Raw genomic sequence first — 23,244 nt, forward strand, 5'->3', positions numbered from 1 at the left:
CTAAATTAAAATTAGGCAGGAGTTGTGCTGTTAGTGTTTTGGATGATGTAGGGATGACTTTCTCAAGGTCTTCAGAGCTCACTCTGTCATTCTGATTTCTTGACATTGATGGTAGCCCTGAGAGTTTGGGATGAAATTTAATTTTAAATTGAAAATTATAATTTACACTAGGCACTGCTAGTTTCTGTTATTAAGGTTAAGTTACTTGAACATTTATTATGTAGGTCTTGGAATTTGAAGAAAAATGATGAGATTTAAAATGTATTACAGGGGGTTGGAGAGATGGCTTTTCCAGAGAGCACTCCTCCAGAAGACTAAAGTTGGGTCCTGAGCACCCATGACTAGTGACTTACAACTGTCTGTAACTAGCTTCAGCTCCAGGACATCTGATGTCCTATTCTGGCCTCTGAGGGCACCTATACATGTGCACATTCTCCTTCCCGCCCCCTACAGACACAGACACATAATTAAAAAATAATAAAAAATAAAATGAAAAATATAAGAAAAACATGTATAGCAAAGCTATTGTTACGTTACAAAAGAATCATAATTGTCTCTACCTTTGTATGCTTAGAAATGATAGTAATTTGTGTTTGTGCTTGTGTGCATGCACATATTCATGTGTGGACAATCTTTTTTCTTTGTTCATTTTTTTGAGAGAGGATTTTCTCTGTGTAGCCCTGACAGTCTGGGAACTCGCTTTAATAGACCAGGTTGGCCTTGAATTCGCAGAGATCTGCTAGCCTTTTGGGCTAGCTTTCCCTAGGGATCCACCTGTCTCCACCTCCCAGTGTAGGGATTACAAGTATATAATATAGATGTAATATATGGGTTTTAAGAATCAAATTCAGGTCTTCAAGCTTGTGTGGCAAGCTGTTTACCAATTAATTCAGCTATCTCCCCAACCCCATTACTGTAGTTTAATTTTTAAAGTTATTAATAACCAAAGCAGGCAGCAACTGGTGTGTGTGTGTGTGTGTGTGTGTGTGTGTGTGTGTGTGTGTGTATGTGTGTGTAGAGGGTCTTACTTTGTAGCTCTGGCTGTCCTGGAACTTACAAAGCAGACGGCAGCTAGTGTGTGTGGTGTGTGTGTGTGTGTGTGTGTGTGTGTGTGTGTGTGTGTGTGTTTCCTCACCATGTAGCTCTGGCTGTCCTGGAACTTACTATGTAGATCATGCTTGCCTCAAACTCAGATCCACCTGCCTCTGCCTCCCAGATGCTAGGATTAATGGCATGCACCACCATGCCCAGCTAATAGCTAGTTTTTAAAAAGGTGGGTGCAAAGTGTCAGAGAAAGGAAGGAGAGACACACCTAACACTCAGCAATTATTTTTGAAAGTACTTTGTTAAGTTGATAATCATTAATAATTGCTTTGATCAAGTAAGATAGTAAAGATTGCATTTTGACACACCCTCTCATTGTAGCAATAAAAAAATAGCTGATTTTATTTCATTATTGGCTGCCCCAAACTGCATTTAGCCAGTACTGTATAAGTGGCAGTGTAGATGTTTTTACCTGTGAGAATGTTGGGGCTGAGTAAGTGCATGTGCATTTTTGCTGGTTATTGCCACATTCCCCTCCACTCACACTGTGATTTTTGTTTTCCTTTTGTTCATTCATTTATTTTTATTTTTTAATATGTATTTTTATTTTTTTCTCTCATATATTGCATCTCAACCTTGGTTTCCCCTCCCTACTCTCTTCCCAGTCCCTCCTTCAACATCCCTTCTTCCCTAGATCCACTCTTCCTCCTTTCCCTTTAGAAAAGGGCAGTCCTCCTAGGGATATCAACCAAACATGGCATATCAAGTTATAATAAAGCTAGGCACATCCCCTCATATTAAGACTGATGCAACAACCCAGTAGGAGGAAAAGGGTCCTGAAAGTAGGCAAAAGAGTCGGAAGCAGCTCCTGTTCCCACTGTTAGGAGTCCCACAGGAACACAAAGCAACACAATCGTAACACATGCAGAAGACATAGGTCAGGCCATACAGGCTCCCTGATTGTCAGTTGGGTCTCTGTGAGCCCTGCTTAGTTGATTCTGTGGGCCGTTTTCCTCAGGTGTCCTTCCTTGCCCTCTTGTGCAGTATTCCCCAAGCTCTGCCTAATGTTTATCCGTGGGTCTCTGCATCTGCTCCTATCAGTTGCTGGATGAAGCCTCTCTGATGATGATTATGCTAAGCTCCTGTCTACAAGTATAGCAGAGTATAATTAGGAGTCATTTCATTGACTTTTATTTTTTTAAACCCAATCCTGTTTGGTTCTATCCTTAGTTTCTGGGCTATTCAGACTCTGGTTCCTGGCCCTCAAGACAGTGGCATGGGCTCCCTCTCCTAGCATGGGTCTCAAGTTAGATCAGCCATTGATTGGCTACTCCCACAAATTCTGCATCACCTTTACCCCAGCAGGACTAATTGTAAGTAGACGGTTTATGGCTGAGTTGGTGTTCCAGTCTGTCCACGGGAAGCCTTGCTTGGTCACAGAAGATGGCCAGTTGAAGTTCCATGTCTGCCATTACTAGCAGTCTTCACTAGGCTCACCTTTGTGGAGTCCTGGGAGTTTCCATTGGACTAGGTTTTTGCCTTGCCACTAAAAACAAACAAACAAACAACAAAAAACTTTTAGATTTTGTGGTTTGTTTATGGTTCTTGTTGCTGACAGTTCTAGTTAGATTTACCGGCCCTTCCCTAACTTGCTCTGCTTCAGGTTTTTGAGTCACAGGACCCCACCCCCCCATGCACACACTTTGACATTAAAGGGCTTTATGCTTTCTATTTCTTGACAGTCCTATTTTTCTGACTCTTGGTTGGATTTTCCAATCATTTTTTTTTGTTTTAATATTATTTATAACTATATCACCTGTGTCTCTTGCAATAAGTAACTTTACTTTTTCAGCTCTTGTTCATCTGAGTAACTTCTTGATCCTCTGCCTCTTTAGCATGTGCTGTAGGCATGAGGCCTGCCACTGCTCCTGATTGTCTTCTCTGTGTAGTGTTGAACAAGGATGGAGACAGTAGATACGCTTCTCTTTCTGCATAGTAGCTGAAAATTCCAACATTTTAACCATCGGATATTCTAGTAGCTTTGAGGCCAGGATGTGCATATTAAACAATCATCCCTCAGTTCTTATTTGTTTAATGATTGTTACACAAATTTGTGCTGAATTCTGTACTTTTTAAGCATCTGTAGAGATGATAATATTCTTAGTTTTCCTGATATTCCACTAGATTTTCTAATATTAAACATCATTGCATTTCTAGAATAAAACATCCCCTTTTTTAAATTGTTTGTGTTTGCCAAGATTTTTATTTAGGATTTTTTTTTCATAATCTTAGCTAACTTGTTGGATTTTCTTTCTAAGCTGTTTGTATGTTTATTGGTGTAAGTATTTGTCTATGAGTCCAAGGGAGCTGACTTTCTGCTCCCGGCTTACTGTTACTCTTGCTCTGATGTGGATGGGAATTTTTCAGGTCTTCTAGAGCTGCTTTCCCATGGTGAAACCTGTTTCCTGGACGAAACAGGATTTGGGGCTTTCCTTTCTCATGCTTTACTACCTTATCTCTGCCACTTCCTGAGAAAAATTACAGAGGTCATAAAGTTGTGGGCTGTCTGAATGACTGAAAGGTCTCTTGTCAACCTCTAGTTGATTGTTTGGATGGCTTAGAAATGTAGGTAGAATAGAGTTTCTCCTCATTCAGAAGGCAGGTAACTGGGAAGTGTGGCCAGTCCTCTGAGCCCACTTTCTGACCTGTACCCCCTTGGAAACCTCTCCTACCTGCTTGCACCTCTGACTCGGGACATTGCTTAAACTATACCACAGGTTTTTTAGTTCTCATTGTACATTTTTTAACTTGGTTGACAATTGCATCAACTTCAAAACTAAACCATTTCAACTCAGCTCATTATTATTATTATTATTATTATTATTATTATTATTATTATTTTCAAGACAGGGTTTCTCTGTCCTGGATCTTGCTCTGTAGACCAGGCTGGCCTCAAACTCACAGAGATCCACCTGACTCTGCTTCCCAAGTGCTGGGATTAAAGGCTTGCGCCATCGCCACCTGGCAGCATTATTTTTTTTAAGGTTTATTTATTTATTTTTGTGTATACTAGTGCTCTATCTGCATGTATGTCTGCATGCCTGAAGAGGGCATCAGATCTCACTATAGATGGCTGTGAGCCACCATGTGGTTTTGGGAATTGAACTCAGAACCTCCAGAAGAGCCCCTGGTGCTCTTAACCACTGAGCCATCTCTCTAGCCCCAAACTCAGCCTTATTTTAACATTTCATTAGCATTCCTATTTGCATTATCCTATTTATAGCTTACAGATACAATTCTATTTCTTACTTTTCCATGACACTAAGTTATATTCTAAAAATCTTTACTAGCCTTTTCTGATTTGAGCCCCTGCTTCCATTCGTTTTGCTTGATGTGACCTCTTGTTGAGAAGCTACTTCTGAACATCTAATGATTCTTGGCTGCCTTTCCATATTTAAGGGGGAGACTCCAGAGAGCTAATCACAGGTCTTGTGTAGGGGCATTATAGGGATGTCAGGTGGCCAGGTGGTATTTTCTTTAGCTTCCTTCAGATGTCAGTGTCTGAAGGTCCTTTCTCTGGAACCATTTGATTTTCCAGGTAGGAAATTATTTGGATTTTTTAGTCTCATGCCAGAACATGAATTCGGGTGTCTAGAATTTGGTGTAGGAAAGGGACTGTCAACCATTCATGCTATGTATTTTGTACTTGTCCTTTCCTAACCCCTAGCCTGCCCCAGTGTGAAGGTTCTCAATTTCCATGTATTGAAATCGAACTGCTTGCTAGTTAGCTCCTGTTTATCTGTTGTCAGTCTACCTTCGTCCTGTTTCCATTCTGCTTTTCTTCACTTTCTGTCCCTTCCAGTCTTTCTGTGCCTCCTTTCTGTGAGTTCTTTTCCAGATCCACTTCTCCATCATTCAATGACCACCTCACACAGCACATAGCATTCTTAAGCCATCAGTGGAAAACGCAGACCTGCCTTTATGTAATGAGCTAAAGTCAAAAGCAGGTGCACTAAAAATATTGTATAAGACTACCTTTAGGGTGTTTTTAGAGTGGGCATGAAACCTTCATGGTTTGAGCCCCAGTCCTGAGATGTCTCATGATTATGTATGTGCAGATCTCCCCTAATCTGAAAACATCTGAAATGTATCTGGCTCTAAGTATTCAGGATAAGGGGCACATTTCTTTAACATTTTATGATAGTTTTCATAAGCAACTTCAGAAATCACAGTGGCTTGAAGCAGTGATTCATGCTCATATTAGATATCACAGTTTAGCTAGAGCTCCACTGTACTGTCCTCTTCTGAGATGCAGGCTGAGAATGCAGCTACCATCAGAGACATCACCCTCACCCTCATCATGCATGGCATTAATGACATCATGAAAACTTATATTAAGAATCTTAAATCTTTCTAAGTAGAAGTGGCATAAATCACTTTTACTTCCCTTTGCCTAATCTAGCCCACATGACCTCGCCTAATCCAGGACAGTTGACCTCACCTAATGCAGCCCACATGGCCTCACTAAGACAAAACACACGACACACCTGATTTCATTGCAGCAGTAGGGAACTGTAGTAGTGGTGGTGATGCTTGAGACAGGTAGAATTGTTTGGTGAGTATCACTGTTGATTGCTGTAGCAACCTTGACAACCTGTCTAAGGTAGTTGTTCTGCACATCCATGGACAAGGATGCCAATTCTACTCAGGAAAAAAAAATCGTCTTATGTGCAGGTGTTTCTTGATGACCACACTTTAAAAGAAGTTGAAAATCTAATGCAAAGTGAGCCAATGACCTTAATTAAAGAGCCAGAATATGAAAACTCTTGAGAATTGATAAATTAATTTTTCACTTTTGATTACTTAGAAAAATCTTAGATAAGACACCAAAACATGACCAACTAAATAAATAAATTCTGCTTCAACAAAATTAAAACCTCTCTGTGTATCAAAGGACATTACTTTTAAAAAGTCTAGAGCTAGGAGTGGTACACACCCAGAATACCAGCACATGGAAAGCTGAGGCAGGAAGACTGAAAAATCCTAAGGCTGAGTATGGGCTACATACTAAGAGCCTAGAGTATGGGCTGCATACTAAGAGCCTATCTGACTTAGTTGGAGGGAGGAGGAAAGAGAGAGACAAGAAAATCATAATGTAAGTGGTAAAGGCAGCATGTAGAAAGGTAGAAATTGCCTGTAAAACTTGCACCTCTGAAAAGGGGTTAATACCTAGGATACATAAAGCTCCCTATGCATCAACTAAATAACAGTTAAAATGGACAAAGGATTTGAAGAATATTTCTTCCAAGAAAATGAATAGCAAAAAGCCAGCAAAATATGAAAATATGTTCAACATTACCAGTCATGGAAATCAGTTAATCACAACCACAGTGATGGACTATTTGCACCTACCCAAATAGCTGAGATTTAAAGAGGAGGAGGAGGAGGAGGAGGAGGAGGAGGAGGAGGAGGAGGAGGAGGAGGAGGAGGGGGAGGAGGAGGAGGAGAAAGTGTTTGTAAAAGTGTGGAGAAATTGGACTGCTTACCTTGCTGATCAAGGTGTAGTGCTTCAGCTGCTATAGAAAGCAGTTTTCTGATTGCTGCAAAGGTTAAACAGATTTACTATGTGATTTAGCAGTTCCTCTTCTGAGTACATGTCCAAAGGAATTGAAAGCATACACTTATCTGCCAGTGGTGATGCTAGCTAGATGTTAGCAACCGCCTGTGTCCATCAATAGATGATGGATGAACAAAGTGTAACACCTGTTGTATTCAGAGGAGTGCTGTGAGGTATGAGGAGAACTGAAGATCTGCTACATCCTGTAAGAGATGGACTGGGGAAACATGATATTAAGTTCAATAAGCCAGATGCGGGAAGACACACACTGTGGGATTCTACTTGTGAAATATCTTTGCTACATTCACCCCCACCCCAGTAAGCTGTACTTTGTACATTTGTGAGTTGAATGGTTTGTGGTTTTATAGCTCAGCAAATCTGTTTGAAAAAGAAAAGGTTGTTAGTTCTCTAATTTGTCATTTCATTTTACAAAGAAGTCTTAGTCTGGACATATCCTTTGGACACATAAATTGCTGTGATCTGAATATCAGAAAATGATTCTATCCTCTGAAACTCATTTTGGAACTTGATATTGTCTTAAAAAGGGAGAAACGTAATTTTTCAAAGTGGAGCTTGTGAGTAAAATCATCAGAGTTGGGCCCTTGAATTAAATTCTGGTGGCTTTATAAGAAGAGAGAGACCTCACATGCAGGTGTGCAGTTACGAGTTCACTCAACTCATGATCACTCTCTGATGCTCAATGCTGCCAAGGAGCTCTGCTACCAAAAATCGATCTGTAGGCACAGGCCTTCTACTTGGACCAGAACAATTAACCAAAATACACTTGTAAGTAACTTACCTAGCCTGTGCTGTTGTGCTAGCCACAGCGGAAAACAGACTCAAGCTAGTAGAGTTAAAAAGTGAACCATTAAAAAAACCCAAACTTTTAAATAAAAGCCTTGTATGGCGTGTTTTGTTGTCAGGAGCCTTGGTTGTTTCTAGTTTTCAATCTAATGTGCAGACAAAGAACTAGCAGGCATCCACTCTGTGTTCTTTGTATCCCTCCACACCAGCTGCTCACACACATGGAACGATGCCATCTGATTGTTTTGGAGGGTTCTTAGTGGAGTATTTGAGATTTACTCCTCTTAAGACCTAGTAACAAACCTTTATTATTATTGTGGGCTAAGTTTATGCTTTCTCTATCTTGTTTTTCAATTTTAAAAATAGAGGTAAAATACACTTAGCACAAAGTTTAACCATTTCAAGCACATAGTTCAATATAAAGGCATTTGCAGTACTGCACAGTTGTCCTTACCACCCACCCACAACTCAGTGAGCTGCAGCTCTCCATCCCTCACACTGAGCTCCTGGCAGCCACAGGCTCATTGCAACATATCATAATAATTAACTGGGGAGGAATGTTCATCCAGGAAGCATTTATTCATATCTAGTTTGCGGTAAAGCTGAGCAGCGACATAAGGAAAGCTTAAAAGAGGTGTGCTTTAAAAGCTGATAAGCTGGGATAATGGTATACCCTGTCATCCCACTATGTGGCAGGCTGAGGCAGGAGGATCACAGGTTCTGGGGCACTCTGGGCTGTATAGCAAGACCTCCATTTCAGAAAACCCAAGAACTAAATTAAATAAATTTAAAACTGATAGTATTGGGCAGGTAGTGCATGTAAAATAATTATGTAGGACTTGACAATGTGTTTAATTATAATTTCACATATGTAGCTTGCATACAAGTTTTAATAATCACAGTTGTGAGACACTAACAACAGGCTAAACAAAGTCAAGAAATTAATTCTAGTATTCCTAACAATTAAATACAAATTTAGAAGTATCACATTTTGTTGTAGAACAGAGAAAATTTCCAGCAAATCATGCTAATTCATTTGGTTTCCTCTGTGGTAAAACATCATATTATCTCATTTACAATCATATTCAGAAAGAAATTCCACTGTTTCCAGTTGGCATTGGCATTATTCAGTGTTGATAACAAGTTTAAAAAGACGAGCAGAAAGCAAAAGTAAGAAAAATCAGTCTTTTTGGATCTTTCAGAGAAGTGAGGCCACGAGGGGCAAGCTACTACGTGGAAAACTGAGATAGGCTGGTAGAAAGAGCTAAGGCTTCTTAGAGCTGAAGTGTATGTGCAGGACTGTGCGTGGGAACAAAAGCCATGGTAGGACTGATCAACTGTCAGAATTTTAAGTCTGGGCAACTGGGAGAGGTGAGGACCCCAGGGAAACCCAGAAAATGGCTTCCTTATGTGTTCAAGTATTGCCTTAATCAGGATCTCACTGTGAGTATCAGAGAGAAATGCCCTGTGCTTTGGGCAGCAACAGGCAGGAGGAAGAGAGGCTAGCAGATGTGCCAGAGTGCTCCATTCTTTTTGTTTGTTTGTTTTGTTTTTCGAGACAGGGTTTCTTCAGTGTTTCCCTGGCTGTCTTGGATCTCGCTCTGTAGACCAAGCTGACCTTGAACTCACAGAGATCCACCTGCCTCTGCCTGCCTTCCGAGTGCTGGGATTAAAGGCGCACCACTACTGCCAGCCCTGCAGAGTGCTCCATTCTTAGTAAGACCTGTCTGCAGGCTTGAGGCTCCTTTGTGTGACCTCAACAGCTGTGTTTCACCAGAACCTAGCCAATCTGGGGGAAGGAAATGGGCAGCTTCAGTTTCTTCCCACATTGTCATGTGAGGGAGAGAAAACCTGAAGTGCTGGTGACACTGGCAGTCCAGTAACAAAGACTTACAAAAGGTCGCTGTGAAGTCATAGGATTGAATGACTCCCTCTCCCCCATCCCTTCAACTACATGATTAAAGGCCTGTCCATCATGGCTCTATTTGCTCAGTACACCATGCCCATTTTCTCCCAAAAGCAAAAGACCATAAGGCTTACCAAAAGGTGGAAGTATAGTTTGAAGAGACTAAGCAAACATCAGAAACAGAGTCTATGTAATAAGAATATTGGATAATAATCAGACAGTGCATTATTTAAAACTATGGTTAAAATGCTGAGGGCAAAAAGTAGGCAGCATGTGATAGTGAGTGGATCATGTAAGCAGAGTCAAAAGTCCTAAGAAAGAATAAAAAGTGTTAGAGAAAAGCAGTGTAGCAGAAATGAAGAATGCCTCGGATGAGTTAGTCAGTGATGGGCTGGGCTAAGGAAGTAATCTGAGTTTGAGGATATGGAAGAATTTCTGAACTGAAAAAGCAAAATAAAAATATGGGGTAGATAGCTTCAGAGTAGAACATTCAGGAGCCATGGGCACCTCAAAAATATGTAATTTATGTATGATGGTAATATAGAAAAGAAAAAGAACTTGAAACAGTATTTGAGGCAGCACTTCCTGGAGAATTTTGCCAAATGTCAAGACATTAAGTACAAGAAACAGTAAGAGGGACAATGTCACCAGACCCACACCAGGGAATGAAGTTTCAAGCATAAAACACATCAAAATATCTTGAAAGAAGCCATGAAGGAAATACCTTGGTAAGATCAAGATATAAGGTTAATATATAAAAATTCCTTATGTACCAGCAATTAACAGTATAATTTAAGGTGAAACATATTTGGGTTTACATTAACATGCAAAAACTGAAATGTTTAGATAGAAATCTAGGGCTGGAGAGATGGCTCAGAGGTTAAGAGCACTGAATGCTCCTCTAGAGGTCCTGAGTTCAATTCCCAGCAACCACATGGTGGCTCACAACCATCTGTGATGAGATCTGGTGCCCTCCTGTGGCCTTTAGACAGACATGCAGGCAGAACACTGTATACATAATAGATAGAAATCTAACAATATATGTTCTAGGTCTATATGAGGAAGACTACAAAACTCTAATTAGATAATTAATGTAAAGATAACTCATGGCTAGGAAGATTAATGTCAAGATGTCCCACCTTCTCAGTTTGATCTGTAATTTTAATGCAACATCAGTCAAAACCTGAGTCACTTGGTACATGAACACCAACAAACCCTTTCTGAAATTGATATGGAAAGGCAAAGACCCAGAAGAACAAAGTCAAAAAAGTTGATGGTTGCCAACCTTGAATCTTACTATGAAGATGTTGCAATCAGTTATGATGCAGTATTAGCAAAAGAACTGACGATGGAATAGAATAGAGAACCAAGAGATAGACTTGAACATCAGCCAAGGAGTCAAGGCCATGCTGCAATAGATGAACATTTGGTTATAAAAGTGAATTTAAATGACATTACTGGAAATTAATTGAAAATGGATCAATTTCTCAATGCCAAATGCAGAACTGCTAAACTTTGCAAGACAGCAGAACCTCCATGCTCCTGCTCTGCTGATACCACTGTAGATACAGCACCAAAGGGACTGTCAGTGAAAGAGAGAATTAATAAACAGGATTTTAGATTGCCAGGTGTTTGTATGTGAGTGATACATAGTGTAGAGAATAAGAACATATACTACAGACTAAGAGAAAAATGTTTCCAAAAGATGCCTTTGATAACTTTTAATCACATTTGCACAGGGTCTGAGCAGGTAGCCTGGTCATAGGTAAAGTGCTCTAGAATGTGAGTTTGATCCCCAGAATCCAGCTGTGGTGGCATGTGCTTATAATCCCAGTGTGGAGAGATGGAGACAGGTGGTCCCTGGGGCTCACTGGCCAGCCAGCCTAATCTTGCTGAGTTCCAAGTCAGTGAGAGATGCTTTCTCAAAAAAGGTGGAAAATGCTTCTGAGGACTGATACCCCAGATTGTTTTTGGCTTGCACATGCACATGCATCTGCACCCCTCAAATACAGTAATAAAAAAATAAAGCTTTAATTCAATAATAAAACCCAGTAAGCAGGCTGGAGAGAGGGCTTATTGGTTGGGAGCACTGACTGCTCTTCCAGAGGACCTGGGTTCAGTTCTCAGCACCCACATGCCAGCTCACAACTGTGTAACTCCAGGATCCAGCACCCTCGCACAGACATACATGCAAGCAAAACACCAATGCACACAAAATAAAAATACATAAATTATTAACAAAAAAAAAACCAGTTAAGAAGGCAAAACCCTGGGTGGACACCTTACTAAAGTAGATGCAAAAGGTGACAAACATAAGAAAAATGAACAGATGTTTAATACAACTTTCTATTAGGAAATAGAAAGTCAAAACATTAGCAACCAGTACATGCCCACTGTCTAAATCCACAGTCCTGGCTCTGGCTGCTGGCAGGGTTGTGAGGCAGAAGGAGCTTCCATGCCTTGCTGGGAGGAATGTCCTCTTACTTTAGAGGACAGTCAGGCAGAGCTTTTGATGTTTTACAAAACTAAAAATTCTTTTACTATAAAATTCAGCTTTCATGCCCTTTGCTATTTACCCAAATGAGCCAAAAATTTATCTGCTTACAAAAATCTTCATGTAGATTTTATAGCAGGATTTTTTCAATAGCTAATAAAACTTGTATGCAATCATGGCAACCTTTATTAGTAGGTGAGTGGGTAGTTTCATATAACCACTGGAATAGTATTTAATATTGGCAGATGCTGTCAAGCTATGAAAAGAAGGCTGTGTGATTCTAACAGCATGTCATTCTGGAAGAGGTGAAATTGTGGGAACACTGAATAGTAGTTCCCAGAGGTTAGAGGGGAGAAGACAGTAGTAGGTGAAGCACAGAGAACTTTGTAAGGCAGTGAAATTATAGTGTGTGATGTCACAATTTTGCTTGCTTGTCACTGAACATGTGCCAAGACCTAAAGAGTGCACAAAACCTTAACCTATGCACTTAGTTTGACAGTGATGTCAGTATAGGTTCATTGATTATAGCAGGTTTCACCATCCTGGTGAGGTCTTGATGGCAGTAGTGCCTATGTGGAGACAGGCTGTATATGGGAAATTTGTTATCAACCTAAAACTTCTCCAAAAGGATTTAAAAATTTTCTGATCTGAGTGTAGAAGTATTTACCAAAAAGGTAATTATAAAGGAACATATGTCTAGATTTCTTCATCATTCCATTTAATGCTTATTAAAAGGCAAAGAGAAAAGTATTTTATGAATAACAATACATAAAAAAAACCCACTAAAGCTGGAGATAGTGGTGTTGCCTATAATCCCAGGAATAAGGAGGTGGAAGCAGGAAGATCAGAAGTTTAAAATTGTACTTGGCTACATAGTGAGTTCAAGGCCATCCTGAGTAAGACCCTGTCCCCCAAATAAAACAAACAAACAAACAAAAACACCAAAAGCTAAGATATAAATGGGAGGATGGTGAAAATATATAATCATAAAGTAAAATCACTAATAGATAAGGAAGTTTCATACATATCTAAGTTACAGTGTAAACCATGAAGCAATAGGACTTTTTAAAGTTTCATGTAATATTTGGTATAAATATTTGAATATTTATGTAATAAAGCCAAACCTTCACACATAAACCTATACTAGAAGTAAATAGAGCTCCTTCACTGCAGAGGCTGATTGCAGTCTTGCATCTTTTATCTTTCCCTCACCCATGCTGTCTTCACTGTGTGCTTTATTACTCGTTACACCACAGCCCCCATACATATGCATTTGCCATCAAATGATGCGTTATTTAAATTTTGCTTGTTAATTTTTCCTGGCTTGCTGTGTTCTTTTTGTGTAGTGCTGTGATGACACAGGAGTATCCCTATAGAATGGAATTGTGGTAAATCTGGATTTCCAAGGACAATATCGGCATCAGCTAGGGGCTTATTAAAATTACTTGAAGTGTTTTGCTTACTTTTTAAGCTACAGGCCTCTTGAAAATTGTTTCCCCGTGTAGCTTTTACCAAAAGGAGTATATTGTATTCCTCGTGTATGCTGGAAAAGACTGTCCTAGTGATTTCTACACATCTTATGACCTTTCTTTTTGAAATGAGGAACCACTCCAGGGTCTTATGGCATAGCTAGAAGAGTTGAATTTAGTATTTTTATATGGAAAGGTTAGCATGTTTGCAACTCTTCTAGGCACCTAGAAAAACATTAGATGTAAAAGTAAATGAGACAACTTTCTTAGTTGAATTAAAGAATTATTTTTAGGAATTTATAATTAATTTTATGAACAGATTACCATTAGTGCACTAAGAACTATTGTGGGGCCATGTGATCCCCACTCAGAGAGGCTGGGGATGGGGACCTAGTGATCCCCACTCAGAGAGGCTGGGGATGGGGACCTAGTGATCCCCACTCAGAGAGGCTGGGGACGGGGACCTAGTGATCCCCACTCAGAGAAGAGTGGACTGCAGATTTTGGTTTTCCCATGTGGACTGCAGAATTTGGTTTTCCCATGTTCCCACAGACCTTGAGTGACCACTAGTTTTTATGTAGAGTCTAAGAAACCAGATTCCAATGATGTTTTCTTTTTGTTGACTCGTGCCTAGTTATCGTTGTTTTCCTGTATCCAGCCATGTTGTTACTAGATTAGAGTTTTTGTCTTTTCTGCCTGTTGTGTGCCCACAGTACAGGAGTGGCTCGTAGACAGGTGGAATACACCCAGTGTGTGTGGAATGAGTGAACACAGATATCCTAAGAAAGGGGAGCTGGAAGGGGGGAGCTGTAGCTCAGCAGGAGAGCACTTGCTGAGGATTCCTGAAGTTCGGGCTTTAGTTCCACTACTAGATTACTTTTTGAAATTTCTTTTTACTCAGAACTAATTGAATGGTTGTACGTTAATGAAATAGGAATAGTCTTAATGGGCTTAATTGTTTTGGCACTTTGAAGATGTACCACATACTTCATTCACTCAGTTGCCAGTGTTCCACTTTGACTCCCATAACCAGTGGTCATCCCCAGGTCTGGTGGAACTTGGATGACAGCATGTCTGCTATCTGTCACATGCCCGTGGCTCTCAGAAGTCCCTGCTTGTATCTTTGCGTCTGCTTTCCTGAGATGTAGCTCACTTCCTTTTTCAGTCTTGACTTTTAATAATTTCTAGGAATATAATATCACTTGAAGCATTTCTGCTACTTAGTTTCCGTTATATTAGTATGATTGTTATATAATAATTATAGTTATTATTCTAGTATTCTCAAAAGTTAAATTTTCTATTAAATTTGTCTATAGATCTGATAATTATTCTTGATTAATTTATGAGACGGCATCTCTCTAGGTTGCCTGAGCTGCCTTGGAGCTAACTCTGTGGCCCAGACAATCTTTGAGCTTGCAGGGCACCCGCTGCAGTCTCCGGGTAGTGGGATTACAGGGCTTCACTGTTCGGTCTAGCTCATACCATGTGTTTGGAAAGAATAATTTGCAGATGAGTTATATGTTTACTATATCTGCTTGTATTATTCTCTTATTATATAGAACACAGTGTACTCCTGATTTTACCAGAAATCCCACTTTGTTTACTATGATGCTGTCATACCTTATGTTATGGTCATAATATACCTTACTTCTGCATATATTATAAACATAACGACATCTATTAATTATTTTTCTTTTTGCTTTAAACAATTATTTTTAAAAATAAATTAAGAGCAACATTGGTATTTATATTTTCTCATATTTCTTATATTATTTTTCACTTATTTATGCCTAAATTTTACCTAGACAAGAAGCAGCATGATCCTTTTCTGAATCTCACAGGAAGTTATAGAGCATTTGTATGTTTGTTCTCTATGATCTTACACTGTGCACACTAGATTTCCTCTGTCAAATCTGTTTTATGGCAAGGATTGTCGTTCATTACATTTTAAATATCTCCTGGTAGTAGCCACAGCAATATGAACAAGGCAGACACTGGCCACTCAGTAGATAGTTGAGATGACTGGATTGTGCTCCTGTGTGTGAACAAACAACAGACACAGCAGTACTGGGCTGAGCTGTGCTGTTACACCTTGCTGTGGCTCATGCAGTTTCTTCCCATGGTTTGTTCCATGCTTGAGCTGGCACTCCTGAAGAAGCGCATTGAAACCCAGGTGTCTGTGTACTCTACAGCAGAAGCATCATAAATCATAGTTGTCATTTTTATCATCACCTAGTTACAGATCTAAGTTTATTCAGAACCAACTGATATTCCTTTAAAACTTGAATACCAACTTTTTTTGAGCGTGTAGTGTGTGCATGTGCATGCATGTGCAAACATGTATGTGTGTAGAGTGTTAAATATGTGCCAGGAGGCTAAAGGATGACAGATGTTCTACTCTCATTCTCCGCCTTATTCCCTGAAACAGTCTCTTACTGAACCTAAGCTAGGGTGGAGGTTAGCAAGTCCCAGCCATCTCCTTGCCTCTCCTCCCACCTCTTGCCAAGTGCTGGGGTCACAGGTTCACAGGGCTATGACATTTGAACTCAGGTCTTCATGAGTACATCAAGAGTTCTAAACCACTGAGACATCTCCCTAGCCTAGCATTGTTTTAGAAGTAGCCCTGGGAAAAGTAGGCCATCCAGAAATACCTTCAGCACTTCCACAGAGCACTCACGCTCTTTTGGCTCTCTAGTGCTGGGAGCCACCATATCCAGGATCTGGCTGGCTCCAGGCTCCCCAGTGAGTCTGGTTAAGATGAACCCTAGTGGCACTTGCAAGTCTCACTCAGGTTGGTGAGAGAAAGAAGGAGGCCAAGTGGGCCAAGACAGAGAAGGAGAGAAAAATGTGATTCCAGCAACTTCCCTGGCCTTTCAGGGAGTACACTGAAGTATTAGAATGGGCTCCTCACTTGCTGTCTCCTTGAAGGGAGTAGCCAGCTGGAGCTGGCCCAGTGCCTGCCTTCCTGCCTTGTACTTAAGGGCCTAGCACACTGATGTGTGGGTTGTATGTTTCATTGGATCCCCAAGACTGGGCTCTCCATGAGCATGAAATAAAGCTTCAGTGGGCCTTCTTTAATATTGCCACCCACCAGACACTGGGCTGTCATCCATTTGTTCTTTCGTGCCTGGAGAGAGCTGGAAGGGTATTCGGAAGCTTGACAGATATTCCCTTCATCCCATACAGAATACTAAAATTTGAATAAAATAGTAGTGCTATTTCCCAATAATGTAATTATTCGCTCTGAAATGAACCCCTATTCTGGCAGCTGGATCATTACTGATCATTTGCGATCTGGTGTCCTAGCTCTTGGCCTTTTGTATTTTACCTCAGAACAACTTGGCTTCTCTGTCAATGGTTTGTTTGTTTCTTGAGACAAGGTCTTGCTATGCAGTTCTGACTCTCATGGAAGTCATTGTGTAGATTGGGTTGGCCTTGAATTTGTGCTGATCCTCCTGCTCTATCTCCTGTGTGCTGGGATTACAGGTGTGCAGCTCCACATGCCATTGCCACATATGACTAGTGTTTGGTTTTTATAAACATCGTTTTCATTTGTATATAACTCTGGAATCTCTAAGGTTCTGATAATAAAAAAGCTGAAATACCAAACAATTAGGACATGTAAATGCCATTCTGTATTGCTCAGATTTCACACAGTGTAATACCTAAAACTGAAATTTTGTCTTGTAATATTTATGTGTTTTAGAATTAACATTAAATGTCTTTATTTTTTGAGATTGATATAAAGTTGACTTCTTAGAAAGACCTTTTCAAGTGTTTTGGATTTTAGAACATCAGACTTTAGCAGGTATCCAAGTAAATGATTGCTTTTATTAAGTAGAAATGTAATTTGAAAGATAGAAAATGGAAAGCTGCAACACTGCGTCTCACTTCAGTATGACCAGTGTCAGGAGGTGCTGCTGCTGTTGCTTCTCATGTTGGAAATTCACTCTGTAATTCATGGTTTCTGCCTTATGTTTTTGTGTATTACTACAGCTAAAGAAGTAAACAGGTCATGGCACGTTTAACAAAAAGACGACAGGCGGATACAAAAGCTATCCAACATCTTTGGGCAGCCATTGAAATTATAAGGAATCAGAAGCAAATTGCCAACATTGACCGTATTACAAAGTAAGTAAATTTAAACAAACAAACAACGCAACTGTAAAAGTTCCCAAATGCCTTTATCTCTATGCTATTCATACATTGTAAGAACTAAAGTCATTTTGCCTTCCAGAAGAATACAGAAAAGGGAAATAACAGAAACATGTATAGACAATTTGTATTTAGAAGCCTTGTAAATAAATACTAGATAAATAAGTAAAAGATCCGTCTATTCTATTTATAGTAGTTTTTCAATTATATATTTTTTGGCTCTTAGAAACTTTTATTTAAGAAGTTTGTTAGTAACATGTTTTATTGTAGTGAAGCTGTCTAAATAAAATCTATTGCTCGTGGCTTATTTCAATGTTAAGATGAAAATGCTTTTTCTAGAAAATACTATTTTTGAGTACTTTATAACTCACTAGCAGAAATTATCTTGAATACACATTCAGTTTAAAAAGAAAAATTCCCCTTTCTTCTTAGTTTCTAATGCTGTTTGTTTTAGTAGACCAAGATTCAATGTAGGAACAAAGCAAAACAACAACCAAAAACCAAACTACCTAATAGATCTTCTTTTTACTGATTTTGTACTGTGAAGGAGTCTTCAGTTAGGAATTTGATTTTATTTATTTCTCCAGGCACTTTTTAAAAAATAAAGCTAACATTACATTTTTAAAAGCTTATCTGATTTTTACATGTTAACTGAAATAGAATTTCTTTATGCTTATCATGCCCTCAATTTGCTAGATGGTGTCTATAAAAGTGAAAGGCCAGCTGACCTCTAAAGACTGACTTCCACAGTGCTTTGGGACATTAGTAACACATAATAGTTGAGCCCCATGCACATCTACATGGTCTCCAGATGTGAAGACAATGAGGCTACCTAAGATGGAAGGACCAGGAGATTGGCAGGAAGCCAGCTACAGCCCTGCCTCCTGTGGGCTAAAATAAAAAACAATTTCCAAAAATAAATAGTACATTGCTTTAATTATTACCTAATTGTTGTTTATTTTTAAAAAGCAACCATTTTGAGGTATGGTAATTAAGTATAGAATAGGATGATGAGTTTTCAAAAATCTCAGGCTGTGTCTGTAACATAGGTCAGTGGTAAAAGCACATACCTTTCAAAGGTGAGGCCTATTTTTTTTGTTTGCTTTTGTTTTTGTTTGTTTTTTAGTTTTTGGTTTTTTGAGACAGGGTTTCTCTGTGTAGCTTTGTGCCTTTCTTGGAACTTGCTCTGTAGACCAGGCTGGCCTCGAACTCACAGAGATCCGCCTGCCTCTGCCTCCTGAGTGCTGGGATTAAAAGCATGCACCACCACTGCCCGGCGAGGCCTATTTTCAATTCCCTTCACTGGGAAATAATCTAAAAGAATAAAAAAAAAAATACTAAATATGTCCTTGAGATAGCTGAAATGTTTGTAGCAGAGCATTGAAATTAGAAAAGAATATACTGTTGTTTGGATTGAAATTTTAAAGCATGTAATTTTGAACAATTTCAGTTTCTCAGACAATACTTCTTTTTCTTCTATGGAGTGTCTGTTGAGAAGCTTAGGGCACCCACCAAGAACCTCAGGAGTATCATGAGTGCTGCTGCTGGGCTGGGTGACCTGCTGATGTAGGAGGAAGAAGATTAATGCCTGTATTGATGGCGCATGTATCTGCTGGCTATTTAAGACCTGTGCGTGTATATTTGTGCATATGTGAAACTAGCAAAAGACCCAGAGGTGGTCATTGGGACCTCACACATCTTCTTTGCACTATGAATCATTGACAAGATTTCTCTTTTCTCCTTTCTTCATCAGTGTAACTTTGAATGGTGACCAAGCCATATTTTTCTTTATTTCTTAAGTTCTATAATTCTTAAATATGAATACATTTGCTTACCTGTCAAATGGTCATGGACCTATAAGTCTGATCTGAAGATGGAAGCAGAGGACCACCTAGGACTTGCCCAATCTAGTGCCCTTGCTTCTTGGCTGATGCCAGTTCCCTTGATGTCCTCTTGCCTGAGGTTGGCTGGGAAGTGCCATTGGCGGTGATGGAAAGAAAGTAGGTTTGCTGCTGTGTGGTCTGGGACTCCTGTTCTACACCCTGAGGTCAGGACTTCTCACATATTCCATAAAGTTTAAATCAAGCTACTTGGCGTAGTTCATGTTAGAATATGCAGGTATCTTTTAAACTTTGAAAATACCTTAGGTTGCCCCAGCTGAGTTCTCATCAAGACCTTGTTTTCTATCTGTGCTAACTGGTGAGCAGCCCCATTATTTAGTCATGCACTAAGTGTTACGACTGTTGAGGTTACTGCCTTATGGCCTGGTATATTCTTAAGTATCTTGTCTAACTCTACATAATGGCATGGTTCTGCCTGTTCTTATTTTTATTATTTTAATCTATAAATTCCACAGCCATTTTTTATTGTTGTTCTCCCTTGGGATTTTTACTAAGGAAACTGGTTTACTTGTTCTGCAGTTCCCATGCTCTGGTCATGCTGGTCATATCACTGTGGTCTAGTAACTCAAGTGTGACCCCAGTCCTCTGAATTTCATGGAATGGGGAGAGTTGGATCTAGAGACTGTAGGCAGACTCTGTAGGTGATGCTGTGCTCTACTGTAGGAGGCACATGTTAATTCTCCTTTTGTGACATTTGTAGCCATTCATGTTAAACTTGAGAAGTTAGGAAGGTGTGAACAGTGGTAATATTTGTGAGTCTTCCAGCTAGAGCACTTTCCTCAGGACAAGCTACCCTGTGGCTGCCATACATAGGTCACCGCAGAAAAGGATGTTTCACTTTACTGCTTTTAAAGATAACATCCCACCCCCCATGCCAACCCCCTCCCCGCCCCCAGGCAGGGTTTCTCTGTGTAGCTCTGGCTATCCTGGAACTCACTCTATAGACCACGCTGGCCTCAAACTCAGAGATCTGCCTACTTAAGCCTCCTGAATGCTGGGATGAAAGGTGTGCACCACCACTGCCCAGCTAAATATGGCATTCTTTTTTTTAAAGATTTTACAGTGTTCTGCTGGCATGCATGCTTCATGCCAGAAGAGGGCACCAGATCTCATTATAGATGGTGGTGAGCTACCATGTGGCTGCTGGGAATTGAATTTAGGACCTCTGGAAGAACAGCCAGTGCTCTTAACCTCTAAGCCATCTCTCTAGCCCCTAAAAAATGGCATTCTTAGTAGATGACTGTGGACTTCCTAAGAGCCAAATGCTTGACATGCTTCCATCCATACCCCTTATAACCTAATGTTATCATACACTTCTGTACACGCTTGCACACATACTATGGCTTATTTTTATTTAGTATGCTGGATTTTGTCTTTCTGTAGTGTATCTGTGATTTCCTTTGTTCTTTTTATTTTAGTTTTAATATTTCTCTGCTTTGCAACTTGGTCTAACAGTGGCGTGGTCTGCTCTCTGTTCCTGCACTCATGCCTATGCGTGCCTTCTGGGTTAGATTTATGTTTTCATTCTTGCTCTGTTGTTTTGTTTAGACTTCTTTGCAACGCTGATCATTGGACCTTGGACTTCACTTCTGAAGTGCTTTTCATTTACTTTAAGTTTTTGACTCATTTTTGAGGTTTATCTACTTTTGATTGACAGTTTTTGTAGCTTATTGACTTCCTGTCTTACCTTGCATTTGAAATAGTGGATTATGGTTTTCCTGTTTTGCAGGTGACTGTTCTGTATTCTACCTCTTTAGCCACAGTGCTTCATTTGGATTTGAATCTCTTCTTGAATTTACATTAGATGTATGTCTTTGAAGTTCCTTTACATGCCATTTTTTAATTGACAGAAATATGGTCTCCACAGCACATACAGAAAATCTTTTTACCTGACTTTTTACTATCAGTGTTGGTGTTTTAATTCCTAGCATTGTACTAAACATGGGGCTTTTTTCCTGGAAGGGAGCTTTAGCTATTTAATTTGAGCATCTACAGTGCATATTATTCTCCTTCTCTGTGAGTGTGTGAAATTCCCTCTGGTTGTCACTGCTCTTCTGAGACTGTCCTTGGCTTTATAGTGAGAAGCTATTGGCTTAGATCATGTACTTTTTTTTTAAAAAAAAAAAAGATTTACTTATGTTTATTTATGTATATGAGTTTCTGCCTGCGGTATATTTGTACTCTGTGGGCATGACTGGTGTCTGTGGAGGCCAGAAGAGGGCCCAAATCCCCTGAACTAGAGTTAAACTGGCCCATGGATGCTGAGGCCTGAATCCATGCACTCTACAAAAGCTATTAACCACTGAGCCATCCCTCTAGTCTTTCACCTGTCCGTCCTGTCGGGCAATCCTCCATAGCTGGCAGTGCCAAGTACATTTGTAACTCTGGGAAGGTTGTCATCATCTGCTTAGAAACAGGATAGTATCTGCCTAAGAAATGGAAAGGGGCTTCTGAAGAGATGCTGTCAAGGTATAATCTCAAGTAAACTTTGACCTGTCAATAAAACTATTTTTACATTTGTAGGAACTAATGTTTAACTATCAAAACAATTCATATTCATATGAATTGTTATTTTATTATAAATAAGGCTAGAGAGTTTAGATTATCTGAGAAGATGGCTGGGAAAGATCTCTCTCCACCTTGCAGTATCTGTAAGTGTATGGGACAGTAGGTGTATGTGCATGGACCTCTTCTGTGTAGTTTGGGTAGATGTTTTTATGACAAAGCTTGGAAACATTTGGCCTCTAACATTTATATTAAATAAGTATTTTGAAAACATTTATGTGTTTAAGATGCTGTGCATTAGTGTTAAATCAAGACACAAAGGATGAAGAATCCTGTGACTATAAGCAGTCACAGAAGTAAAACTTAGACTTTGAACCTCTGAACTGTGGCGGTTCCTAACTCATTGTTCCTGGGACTTCAAATGCTGTGGGCATTATATGCTGCAGGAAAAACAGGTGCACAGGTCACTTCGCTTTTCTCCTTAATCCAGACAGAGTACTCACATATGCTTTGGATTATTATAACACAGTATTAGAGGGTCATATTATTTCCAGTGGTTATTAGAGATAGTTTACAAGTGTGCTGATGAAGTTAGTGTACATTATACTTGTCTTTCCTGCCTTTCTGGCTAGGCAGGATGCTTATAGTGGAACATTTACTTCCTACTGCCTGCTAGAGAGACAGTTGAAGTAGTCACTGGCCAGGTTTCTCCCTTTCCTTGAGCACTTGGCTCTGCATTTCTACAGTTATTTGGATTGATGGAGCTCATTCCACTGAGTCCACAATTAATTACCTGTATTGCTTATTTTAGGGTCAAATCCTAGTTAGAAAGTGTGGCCTCTGACCTCTTGTGACATGTTTGGCATTGACATTTCTGAGTCTTCCTGAAGTTCTTGTCGCTACAGACATGTAGACCTGAACTATAAGTCCTCCTTCCTTGTGCCTAGGCTTCCTATGAAGATACAAGTCGATGTACATTGCATATTTACTAAGATTCTGTCACACCCAATTCCTAGGAATGATGTGAAATTTAGCCGTGTCTCTCTTTGTGAGATTTTATTCCCTCGGGATTATCAGAGAGGAGGAGAGTGAGCATTGCCTAAACGAGCTCTTTAGAAATGTTAGCTTTAAAAACTGCCATCTACCCCCACTGTTCTGCTCATTGGGTCTCGGGGTCCTTACAGTGTCTCTTCTGCATCCTCATCTTAGTTTCCGTTGACTCTTTTTATGTACCTGAGAGATTTGTAGACACACTTTATCACTGTTATAATTATGACTTGACTTCTCATTGGGCAGACTTATAGGAATGATTCTGGATGCTGTGGTCCACAGTTGCTTCTTCCAGAGGA

The 23,244-nt window shown here is 39.8% G+C and overlaps 1 protein-coding gene across 19 annotated transcripts in view; it reads left to right on the plus strand.

Moving 5' to 3' along the window:
• Positions 1–23,244, plus strand: part of Zmynd11 (zinc finger MYND-type containing 11) — an 89,544-nt gene that overhangs the window by 17,846 nt on the left and 48,454 nt on the right. For all 19 annotated transcript variants that reach the window (XM_028859562.2, XM_028859604.2, XM_028859578.2 and 16 more), the window contains exon 2: positions 17,331–17,465. In XM_028859562.2, coding sequence (XP_028715395.1) covers positions 17,350–17,465 — 116 coding nt within the window. In that variant the 5' untranslated portion in view covers positions 17,331–17,349. The remainder of the gene's footprint in view (positions 1–17,330; positions 17,466–23,244) is intronic.

Source organism: Peromyscus leucopus, chromosome 5 (assembly GCF_004664715.2).
Source record: "Peromyscus leucopus breed LL Stock chromosome 5, UCI_PerLeu_2.1, whole genome shotgun sequence".
Lineage (NCBI taxonomy): Eukaryota > Metazoa > Chordata > Mammalia > Rodentia > Cricetidae > Peromyscus > Peromyscus leucopus.